Source organism: Zerene cesonia, chromosome 1 (genome assembly GCF_012273895.1).
Source record: "Zerene cesonia ecotype Mississippi chromosome 1, Zerene_cesonia_1.1, whole genome shotgun sequence".
Classification (NCBI taxonomy): domain Eukaryota; kingdom Metazoa; phylum Arthropoda; class Insecta; order Lepidoptera; family Pieridae; genus Zerene; species Zerene cesonia.
The window spans coordinates 596,304-609,517 of record NC_052102.1 but is presented as its reverse complement, the minus strand read 5'-3'; the positions used below and the strand labels follow the sequence as shown (position 1 = coordinate 609,517).

The 13,214-nt window shown below is 34.1% G+C and overlaps 1 protein-coding gene across 1 annotated transcript in view; it reads left to right on the top strand.

Moving 5' to 3' along the window:
* The window catches only part of LOC119828421 (transcription factor Sox-21-B-like), a 35,295-nt gene that overhangs the window by 19,729 nt on the left and 2,352 nt on the right, over nt 1–13,214 (top strand). Inside the window, exon 4 of the mRNA XM_038350564.1 lies at nt 7,212–7,354. Within this exon, the coding sequence (XP_038206492.1) occupies nt 7,212–7,354 (143 nt within the window). The remainder of the gene's footprint in view (nt 1–7,211; nt 7,355–13,214) is intronic.

Genomic DNA, 13,214 nt, shown 5'->3' with positions numbered 1-13,214 from the left:
ACTTTAAATTAGGAAGGGATTATGAAAGGATTGGCGAGAGGAATAAAGAAAAGGACTGGGAAGGGGAAGGAAAAAGATATGGTCCCCCTTTATTATTACAAAGGCAGACAAAAATTGTAAAAAATCAATATTTTCGTGTATGTACCATACCATATGTATATAAAAACGGCTATTTCAATATTACAAACAGACACTCCAATTTTATTTATATGTATAGATAAACGAGTCTCGGTCACTAGCCTCGACGGAATACGACTCAATAGTCACGAATTTTTTTCGTGAGCAATAATAAAAACTTGTTATCCATTATTTGAACAATCGTCATTTACTGTTTCGCATTATGGCTTATAAAAGCATTATCTAAGATGCCTTTTGAGGTGTTTAAATGTTTGGGATTGTAGATGGTTCGATAAGATTAGTGTTTCTTTTGTGGGAATATAAATAATGTTGTGTCGATTTGTGACTATTTTATTATGTATTTTTTCACATATTCAAATAATAATCAAATTAGTAGAAATTGCTAAAAGGATGAATTAAATAATAGCTATACTTAACAACCGTTGATTTAACAGCATTTGTCGGTATCCTGAAGTAACCTTCAGATAGACTTAATATAAAACGAGGAAAAACACATGAACCTAATGTAAGAAATTTGGGCACTTTATACTCACAAAAACGTTTTAACAAAGCAAAGAGAACAAAATCTCTTATCGTTTCCTGGAACAGAATTTCCAATCGCGCTATCTATCGTCATTTGTTCAATAAAACCTACGCCATAAAAAACTAAATCGACAAACCGTTCGAAAATGGAACAATTTCCTACGTTATCTGTGATCTACAAATACCGTCCCTAAGAACTGAGCACAACCGTTCCTATTTCAAAATGGAATGCCATTATAATCGATGCGACACACACGCTCACAATAATGAACACGAAAATGAAAATAGTACAAAAGATTCCAAATATGAAAAGCGTTTGAAAATAGAACATGGAACGCATAGTTTAAACCTCCTTGGCTGCTTTTGACAGTTGACAGTTTTCACTGTCAAAGTGAAGGTGACAATGGCTGAGGGGGTGCGTCAAACTTAGGGTTATGCGATTGTGGCTATTGAAGGATGTAAAGGGGATGATATTGAATTTTTGGGCTCGGACTCTGTTATTATGGTAATGGTGAAATCCTACACTATTTAGTTTTGCCGGGGTCATGTGTATGTGTGATAGATTTTTCGACAAAAAATCGCTCAAAATTTGTTAAAAAATCCTTAACAGTAAAAGTATTAATAAGATAAAAAGTTTATAAAGGGAGGACGACCGTATCTCTGAGTGCATAATAATAGAGTCTCGTTCAGTATGCAAGGTAAAGAAAATGTCATTGTATATAGATATATCTTATATAAAAATAATGATTTTAACAAATATTGTCCACATTAAGACCATAAAACAAAAGCTTCAACTAATCTGAATTCTGAATTTTAAGTTTATTTATAAGAATGTCTTAGGATTCAGAGACAAACATACAAAACATCTTTTATTTGAAAAGTTTTAAGTGTTGTAGTTAGAGACCGTATGCTTTGATTACCTATTATGTTATTTCTGAAACATTTTACAATATGATTCATCTCAAAAAATTGTACTGCTTCTTACCCTTGATCAATTTAAGCTGCAGAATTTAAAGTCTTCCCCGATTCATAATAGTGATTATTGAACCGCTGTGGTTGAACCGTGGGTGTGGCCGACACGTGTGCTACCGCCCTTAACTAAGGGTCGCGACACACTAAAGTAGCTTTTAAGTTAATTGCGTGCTAGGGGTGAATTATAGTGATATCGTGTAATGGGTTTATGTAAATGCTTGATATGGTTTTGTCTTGGCTTATGTCTGTTTTCGTATTCATTCTGGTCCCTGTATTGGATAAGAAATTCCAGTTAAATACCAATGTTATGTGATAAGATTGTGAATGTGTGTGTTGATTTCTAAAGAGATTTGTATGTTGTAAGACTATAAATATAGGTATATATAAATGTAGGTACCTACTCGATCAAGCCAAAAATTCTTTGATATTCGTATTTCGTCTAATCAATGTCTTTGATCCATACAAAAGCTTTCGAATAATTAATACAAAAATGTATTTAAATAACTTAAAAGTTCAATTAAGGGTGGCGACACACGTGGCGCCACGTGGCGCGTAAGGGTCGCGACACACTTAGCACCGCCTCTTGGGGCGATTTGACCGACGTTAATATGTTTTGCCGCTAATTTGTCTGATGACTTCACTAGTGCTAAAAATAATGTTTGTGGTACACGATTTTTGCATACGAAATGTTAATGAATGTATAATTCATCCTACTGTAGAAACTAGGGTGTGGAAGGTATTCCAGTCTAAGTCTGATGCCATCCAGATTATTATATAAAAGTGAAGTCCCGTGTCCCCTACTGGGGTATGGGGCAGATGATATACATCTGTTTCACTGATCGATTTTCTTTATGGACAAGTAGGTGATCAGCCTTCTGTGTCCTGCCAGACCGAGACATTTTTTTTTTATTATCCCCACCGGGAATCGAACCCAGGACCCCTCGGTTCTACGCTCACGCGTTTACCACTGTATCAAGGAGGCGGTCATTTGTCATGGTCATTGAGGCGGCGGAGATTATTATATAATTAAAATAAAATAATTTTTGTAATTACTTGTTAAATAGATATCGTCCTTTTACGCAATGCGCTATAAATACAGATAAAACACCATCCAATTAAAAACAAACATAGCCGACCTTCTTACATAACATTACCATAAACTATAATACCATTTATATGCTAATTAGAAACATTGATAAAAGAAAATCAAACAAAAGACAAAGCATATGTCCCATTGTAATAATGCGGCTACCAATATTTATTTGATACATTCTTTTGTAATGTTTAAACTTGAGACAATATGTGTTTGGACAATAAAAGGATGTTTGGAAATTGTAACAACCTTAATAACAATAGGTTTAATTAGATCATGGTTTTACAAAAACAAAGTTAACAGTAAAATTTGGCATACGCAGAATTGGTTTCTTGATTCTTTGCCGTGGCCACGTAGCCATAACCTTTCGAATGGTTGTATCAACACGTACCTACATTATGACGTGTACGTCGTGCTTTGAAATCATTTATATCTTTATTTCTGTTCGTAATTTCACAGTCTATAGTACATTATATTAGAACACTAGAAAAGTTACCGTAAATGCTTGATTTTATCATTAAATTGCTGTTAATTTCTTGCGTAAAATTAACACTCTTAATCTTTTCCGCAACGCCGCAAATCGTATAATTATGCAACGAAAGCCATAAAAATAGCGTAAGGGTAATTTCTTCTATAACCTAATAAATCGCTGTGTCACCATTAGCATAGTGTTTGTTAGTGAGCGGAAGTGACCAATCGCATGCGTTCCGGAAGTCCCACCCCACCACCGAACTGCTGCCGGTCGCGTGACGTCATTTTACATTTACGTGACAGATGAACGCGAGCATTCGGGGAGAGAGGACGTGCGGAGAACGATATATCGTTAACTGTTTACGGAAATGATTTGTATCTTTATAGATTTTTATGGATGAATTGATAGCGTGGGAAGGGATAATGATGACTGATGCTAGTATCAATGTTTTCATAACTAAATTTAGCTAGATAAATATAAAAAGATTAATTATATTACTTTTATAAAACAAAAAATTATGTATGTACCAAAAGCATCAAGCAAATATGAATTGCTCACCCACATAGATGTTTTGAATCAAAATTGAAACCAGCGCTGTTACCCCATATCGAAAAAGCGATAGCAACATCACAGGTCATTTGATGTTAAACAAGCGAAACTATGCTAGCATGATTTGCAAAAGCATAGCTAATCTATCAATTTAAGCACGGTTTGTTAACGAGAGCCGGGGTGCTTGTATGAAATGGCGGTATTTTCGCCACGTCACTGGTTGAGATGTTTTGGCCGTGGCTAATCGTCGATTCGAATGCTCTGATCCACTTAAAGGTTCCGCTGTTCTGACAGGATGGGAGGGCAAATGAGCGAACGGAGCGACGGCCGTGCGTCGGGTTTACGGATTTAGGTACTTATAAATGGTAAAGTGAAGGATTTAAAGGAGGAATGTTTATTCCTCTAGCAAGAATAAAGAACTGATATGTGTAAAAGAGAAAGAAACTTATACTTTTAAATGTACAAAGAGGTGAAATGTGATGAAATTATAAAATGCAACCAAATGTGTGACCCCAAAAACATCAAAAGAAGGAGTTAATTGTTAGGGAAGGAAACCATATAATATTTAAAGGGTGAATAGTGAGAACTTTACGTAAATAGTCAGTTGTAAAGATCAAAGAACCGTTTGTAAATAAATTATAAATAGAAATTTGTATCCCTACATTCGAGAATAAATCACGAAAGCCATATAATAATAAATAGATAATGTTTAATCGGAAATCTACTACCCACGACATAAACGTTTAATGCCTTATAGATTTAATTTCTTTTTTATGTCATAGCGGGCTGTGTTGGTGGTTCGCCTGATGGTAAGCGATCACACAGCCCATGAACATTCGCAGAGATAGTGCCTCTGTGAATGCGCTGCCCTCTTTTAAGGGGTAAGGGATGAAGAAAGGATTGACAACTATAAACAAGAAATAGACTGGGAAGGGTTAGAGAAAGTAGTGATTTCACTACTGTATATTTTATACAGTGTTTTCCACAACCTGACTAGGATCCATTTATTTATTTATTTATTCTTTATTGCACTTATTTAGCATTCAAGAAAAGGGAAAGAGACAAATAGATAAAAGCTTACATCTAAGCACAATGGGCAATCTAATCGCTTAGAGCGATTTCTTCCAGACAACCTCGGGTACAATATATAGGAGGAGGAGGAGAGGACTATTATAATAATAATATGGGTAGTAAAATTATTATATCCATTCTTCGTCTTTAGAAGTAAAATTCGCTCGCTCGCGAGATCGCAAAAAATTATCCCCATGAAGTTCAATTTGCCATAACCGCCAATAATCTCTGCTCATTTCCTTGTACCTTACTCGTGTTACCAAGACTGCGAGCCATATTACCATAAAACACCAATAAACACAACCTTAGCCCAGCAGTACAGAAAATGTCCATTTTCCGTAAAATTTAACACGCAACAAAAGTGACGGGGGAGGTAGCCCATCGGGAATCCGTTCGACCTTTTTCAAAGCGATCTCGCATGCACAATACCATTCTATATTTACGTATTAACATATAGGAAGCCAGTCATTATGCTACCTGAATGCGGACGGCGAAAATGGACGCTTTGTCCGGCGCGAGGGGCCGAAATTACAGTTTATATTTCGTAGGGATGTCTTGCGAGGTGAGGGTTTATTAAAAATCTACTTTTTTATTTCGTCTTATTTATTAAAAGACCTATGCTGAAAATGGAATTACTGTTTCTGTGTTTTGAGTCAGACAGGTTGTGTGCACGATTTTATGTGTGTTGGTGTTGTGTGAAATATTGTTCCATAAATATTATGTTAATGTTTTCTTCAGTAGCTCTTGATTAATTGAGCAATAAACCAGAGAGAAAATTGCAAATTCCATTGTATGCAATATTTTATTTATAATATTAATAATCCTATTATTTAACCTTTCGTCATATTTATGAATAATGCCGTCCGCACTGTGTAATATATTACACACTGCATTGTATATTTATATGTTTTATTCCGATACAAACATTACTTAAAGTAGCCTATAATAAATCAATACTACCAGAGTTATAAACATATCAATGAAATTAATGTTTCAACTTTCAATAACCGTCGTTAAATATGATATACTATTGACGTGCTGTATGTTTAATTTATTATCTGTGACAATAATTATAGAATTCGAAGTCCCTCCTAATTCAAACAGCGTTCCATTTTTAAATTAATAAAACTCTTGACAAAGTTCGAGGAGAAAATCCATCGTTATTCACGCCAATACCAGACGGAGACATCAGAATACCACGAGATGACAACGAATTTAATTATAAAATATAATAAAAAAATCTCCAGCGTCCCTTTTATTAAATGGAAATATCTCTTAATAGATTGTCAAGTAAATTTGACCTTTAGTACGTTTAAAAAAGGAGCGAATCGTGTTTCCGACACGAAAAATGAAATTGGCGCGAATTATAATATGTTGTAGATTCGATCGACGTCACCACAAAGGGGGTGTCTCATATATTTTTTTTAGAATTTAAATTTCGAATCTCTGGAAGACATCGAGTGTTCGATTACGTGTAATGCGGTTATTGATAATATGTCATAAATGACATTCTAATTTCAAATCCAGAGCCGCCTAAGGATAATGAAGTTTATTGTAAGAGAAGAGGTTTTATATCACACTCATCTGCTTGAACTTCTCCTCCCAAATATTTATCTGAATAGCTTTATGAGTTGTGTAACAGGTAACTTTTTGTTTGCACAATGTAGACTAAACTGCACATTCTCAACGAATGTTACATTCCACGTTATATTAACTGACTTTATTATCTATTTATAGTTGAAGATTGACTAAATCCCTCACTGCAGTCCGGGACAGAGGTATTGAGTACAATGGCGGGGCGAGACCTCAGATTTGAGCACCAATTAATTATTTCATTGTGAGGGAATAATCTCTCGAGTACTATTAACTGCGGTCAGTTGAGGTTCCTTCAAGGTGTTTATTAAATACAACTTAGTTTGAGTTAGTTTGGAGCGATTTAATGGGATTATATTGTATTCATTACATTGCCCCTTTATGATAGCGGGAGGACTTACAGTTCAATCGAATAAGTGTGAATGTTAACTGAGGTATAGTGCATATATAAAGGGTTTTTTTATTGCATTTTTTGTGTTGTTAATTCTTACTAGTAGATGCGCTTTCCGAGCTGGTCACATCTAGATTTTAGAAAAAGCAATAACATGTTTTTTTTTTATCTGTGCTACTTTAAGTAGCCTGTGTTGGGATTAAGATCATTGATATGCTGAGGGATATAACCTCGGGGTTTATAGGCTTGTGGTTTTAACAAGATTTCATAAGCATTTTTTTGAAAGACGTAAAGTTAAGTATTTAGTTTTTTTTATTTTCTACTGCGAAAAGTTGTTTTTATCCTCAAAATAGTATGCTTTAATTATAACTTGATTTTTAGCGTATGACTACCCATTGCATTGTCCCCAGGCATGGCTGGCGGGGGCATGGGGCAGGCGATGTCGGGCTACTACGGGGCAGCTTACGGCCCGCTGGGGGCCAGCATGGCAGCCGCGGCCGCTGCTGCAGCTCAGCAAACGGCCATATCCGCTGCTCTTACGCCTAATGCGCAGGTAATGTTAATTACAACGAGTATATTGTTAACCGACTACAAAAAATGAGGAGGAGGTTTTTGTTTAAATTTTTAGTTTAAGTCCTGTCTTTTCGGATGGTATTGTTTTACAGTTTTGGGTGTCACTTGAAGCAATTTGCAGAAAGAGCTTTTTATTATAACTCCTAGAACTTTTATTTTATTTGGTTAGATTGCTCGCTAACAGAATAATTTTCAAGAACAATATATATTTAATACAATAAAAACTGTTATGTATAGTTGTTTGAAACAATAAATAAAATATTGTCATGTTATGTAAACAAAATATAATGTAAACGAAAATGTTGATACGATAAACAACAAATTGAAGGCTTACGTTAACTTCACAAGAATTATTTAATTTATTTTAGCAGCCCTTTATGATCTTAAAGCATACTTCAATAAGAGATGCGAAAAGTTACACTTGAAGCTTTGTTATTTTAACACTTATCTTTGAATGATTCCCGTATTGGGAGATGACTTGTAAATGAGTCACGTCTTAATTAAATATTTTTTTAAAGTATTGACTAATATACTGTATATATTTTTATCAGTAAGTACATATAATAGGCGATATTTGTAAGATATCAATAGGTATCTTTGGAATACTCAATGACTTGTTTTTTTTATTTAATATTGTTGCATATTCTCAACCGACGTTCTAAAAACAATACGTATTCAAACTCAAACTCAAACTCAAACACTTATTCATTCAACCAGACTTCTTCTAGAAGCACTTTTGAATCGTCATATTATACAGTTATAAAATTAACCACCGTCTCGGAAAGCAGTTTCTACAGAGAAGAACCGGCAAGAAACTCTGTAGTTGCTCTTTAAAAAAAAAAATTACATTTTTATTCTACATATGTAACATGTATATAACAATGATGCCAATGATCTGACCTGTGGTTCTTAAGCGAGTTCCCAGTTCGATTGTATTTTTTGGTTTTTTAACTCGATAACTTTTCTTAACTCGGGTTTTCAATTGTCGTTATTAATTTGTTTGTGTTTGATAGGGAATTGTTGTCTTTGAGTCCCATTTTAGATTTTTGGTACACGGCGACTTGGGTGACATTTTTTGGAAAAAATAATTTAAAAACTTTTTAACGGTTTTTAAACGCGATTTATTCATTATATTATTAACCCGACGTTTCGAACACTTTACAGCGAGCGTGGTCACGGGGAGACTCAGTCTCCCTTCTAAATGTATAATACTCGCGCAAAATCAAACACAAGAAAATACTAAAATAAATTTAATTATTCATTGTTGTATTCGTTATTTAAAAATATAAAAACAGTTCTTCTAACGTTCCAGAAGTATTAACACACCTCCTACAATATTATCCTTGGTAATGATAAGCTATAATTATCTATTAAAGTCCCATCACAGTTTTTTATATACGACAAATGATTATATCATCAAAACAACACATCACGGCGGTAACTTGAGATGATAAGCTGACTCATCGCTCGGCCCCTTGTAAGCGCCGTAAAACGCGATTAAAAAAAAAAAATAACACGCGTGTAATTAATACGGGATGAGTTTACTCTTTAAATTAGCGAGGCGCTACTATGCGTACCTTTTTTTTTCGGGAAAGTCGGTAAAAATTTGACAATTCGTTACGCAAGGGCGGTGGGTGTGTGCGAAATGAGCCTTATGCTCCGTTTTTTTGTTTATTTTTTTAGTGTGGCCTATGGCTAAACGCTTCGTTATAGATTAAATTAACTTATTTCTGTTTCTAGAAAATAATGTGGGAGGTTTTTTTTGGAGAGTCCGATCTTTTTAGGATTCTTTTTTATTGCAGACAAATTGTCTGATAAATATTTAATAGGGAGATAAAAATCTCTAGTTGTTGCTCGTTGTAAATGTACTTACCATAAATTTGTAAGTTAAGGTGCAGTTCATACAATATTTTATGTAAAATTAGTTCAGACATTTGAACCTAACCTAAACCATCCGAACACAAAATCTCTTTGAGAACATTTAGAAAAAATCCTCGATCACCTTAAATCTTCAAAAAATCGCCCACAAAACATTTTCAACTTCCCCGAACTTAATCTTAAAGTTATTTGTAATCCACGTTACGTTTCTGAGTAAACAAGGGTGCAACCCGCTAATTATTTCGCGATGACCCCTCCTGACTGTAAACAATATAATAAGGGTTGACTGTACGGTGTCCACGAATTTGTATTTTTTAGATAAAAAAAAAAATACAAAAAATTGTGAGGTGTCCATGTATATGGGTTTTAAGAGGCACTTTTAAAATATAACAATAATAAAAAACCTAAACACATGTAGCAACAGTATGTAGTTTCGAAGCAAAAATGGTCAAATTTACATTTATCCCGAAATAAAAAAAAAATCTTTAATACGCATACATGCATTAATATGAGGTTATTATATTATATTTTTATAGTGGTTGTTGTCTTACATAAATAAAGGATTTTAGAAAGTGATTTAAATATTATGTTATACAGACATTTTTTTGCTTACTCTATAACAGAGACGTCGCATCTCGTGTTAAATATTTTAAATTAAAAAAAGCAAATCAATTTGAACAATGTTTATCCAATAATTAAACGAATCGATTATACATGAGGATGCTAAGGGTGCTCGGCCGAGGGATTAGACGTCAGGCGAAGGGGAAGTTTTGTATAAGGGATGCGATTAAGATTACACCCTCACTGATTATGGGATATTTTATGGATGAAAGTGCTACTGATGGATTTTGTATACACCTACATATCTAGATCGTTATGAATTTGATTTGTATGTTTTTTATGGATGGAAAAAAAATACTATGCGAAAGTTCACGCAAAAACTGCTAAATTGCAATGAAATTTGGTACGTAGACAGCTGGACAACTGGAATAACATATAGGCAACTTTTATAACGATATTTCTACGGGATACGGACTTACGCGGGTGGTGGAACGGTACCATATGGCGAAGCGAGTATTAAAATAAACACAAATAATTAATTATTGCCAATAAATATTACGTGATGGTTACGGTTAAGCAAAAGCCAGTCTAGATACTCGTAGTACCCGCTTACACAATGCTCTCGATTTCGAAGTATCGATTAATTAATACAAGCGAAAGTTTTGTGTCGGTGGCGGCCCTTAGGGATGCCACTTTTAATTTATTGTAAATGTTACGAAAAATGTGTTCGTTTTAAAATCCATCATAATATGTTATACAGGTCGTATTTTTCTTTTATAATCATTAGATATAACACTTAAATAATCGTAGATTATTAGAAAAAAATTATCAACTCCTAAAGGGGATATTTCTATGTATCTAAATCAAGATAAACAACTAATAAGAACTTTCACATGAATCGTGCATATCGTTTTCTTGACATATCAGAACATTTTACTCTTTAGGTACGGTCTATAACGTACATTTACCAGTACTAACTAGGTAAGAAGTTACTATCGAAGTCTCAATCCACATCCATATACACCAAAACAGAATAGTGACAACCCTACGTCCCCTCGCCGTACCTTAATATGCATCGATTTTTTTCCGATTAACGTATCGAATCGCGCCCTAAACATCGAAAACAATAAAATCAGCTACTATTGAACGATATTAAAAACGGTGATAGTGCGTTTTGCGCAGGTAACTAACGATTCTAACGAACCATTGTGATTTCCACTCGATTATATTGATCGATGATTTTGGGAGCAGGTTAATGGGCTTTCATGGTCAATTATTGGACGTAATTGTTAACATGTGCTGTAGTAGTCGATGTGTTTTGAAAATATTTAAATAGTTTGATAGAATTACAATATCTACTCTTGTTATATTATCATGGATTTTGTTATGTGTGAGTGGTGTTGGCTCAGTGGTTAGGATCTTGAACTTCGACTGAATAGTCTCAGGTTCGAGACAAGGTGCATGTAAAATATGGATTTTTCAATTTATCTGCACACTATCCTCTTGATGGCCGAGTGATTTTAACATTATTGGACGCACACAAGACAAATAGAAAAAAGGTTGTTAAATATTCATAATGCATAGCACTTTTTTTTAAATGGTAATGGTCTAATTACTTTTTTATTATATGTAGGTATAGATTTACCGTATAAGTTCCTCAAGTTGCATAATAATTTTAGCTCAAATATAAAACGTTGGCTTTATTTCAGAGAAGTACGAATAATATCAATGTAATTAAATACATATTTAAACATACATTTAAATAAATAAGACACATGCCTTATCAAAACTAACAACTCCACAATAAAAATCGCAGATTTGCGATCAACCCAACAACAAAACAATTACCCACCAAACATTACGATTGAAATTCATTTATGCGCGTCATCTCGCGCGCCTCGGCCAGTACCCAGTTATACAGATACAATAAAGGGCACTAAAACCTACGGTTGATGTCGCGGTGTCGGGCTAAGCCTGATTTAGCACCAGCTCGCTCGTATGTTAGCCGTTAACGCGACGGACCGACGGGGAGGCTCGCCGACAAAAGATAGATAGGGAAAAAGAAAGATTCAGAAAAATTACGAGTCGTATGGGCAATCTTTGGAATGTTGACTATTGCGATTAAACTATAGTTTTCAAGTAGCTGGAAGGGTTTATGTAACTGTTAGCGATTTAATTTATTTTTGGAAAAAACTACATACATAGAATATATGATGTTGTCTTTATTTTTTTTTATTTCATTCTTGCATATAATATCAGATGTATATATTTTTAATTAAAAATGTCTATACTGCCAACATTAACCAGAATTCCCTGAGTTTTCAACTGAACCTCTTGCTACATAATAGGCAAAATACACACTTACAATAACTAAGTTACACAAATGCTATCGAAAAAACACAGCGGTGTCTCACGGGCTATTTATCAGACAACAATGTGTGGCTCACTTCATTAAAAAATTTCAAACTCGCGTCTTTATCGAAGGCTTTGTAAAGATCTGTACGACACAATAAATCATCGGATTATCAATTCTATTCACAATGGTATAGAGCACAGTTCACAATGCTGACCGGTTTGATAGAATTTATTGAATTTTTCAGTGTTCGATAGGTACAAATTATGATCAGATTCAGAATTAATGGATGGTGCTGATTTGTTTATGTTTTGACTTTTCGTTTGAGAAAAATTTTAGGAATGCGCATGCGCACCAACTGCGTAATATATGATTATTGTATATAGAAATTGATGCAACATAATGAATTATTTACAAGAATACCACAATAATAATATCACTTTAATGCTTTTTGTATTTTTCATCATTAAAGCTCCATTAGTAAATATATTCATTGTGTATACAAATAAATGTTGGGAAAAATCTTGAGAGAAGACGTTTGCACATAAGTACCTACCCTATTTAAAATATAAAACCTACCTTAAAAAACAATTACAAAATTCAATGCTCAATTCCAACCAGTTCAACTCAGATCCCGGATATATGAAACGAAATATCTCCCGTTGTATCCAACAATAGCTTATAAATAAATCGAGGTCTGATACCACAATCCAACCTCAAAATAGATCTATTAGTATACACATTATTACGCCTACATACCAATTGACTATTATATTTTTCTCGTAGCAGCAAACAGTGTAGGCTTAATCCTGGGCTTTATTTACATTCAAATATTTAGATACGTGTGAGAAATGATGTTTGGACGTAGATGGCAGCGCACTCGAATATAAAATGCCCATGAAATTATTATGAACATTTCTAGCTTTTTATGAGCAGTTGTCTGATAATGGCAAGGTTGATTTTAAATGTATAAGAAGATGAAGCGAAAGTTACACACAGATAGACAGGCAGATTTTTGTTTCAAGACTCCAAAACTTAACACATCTGT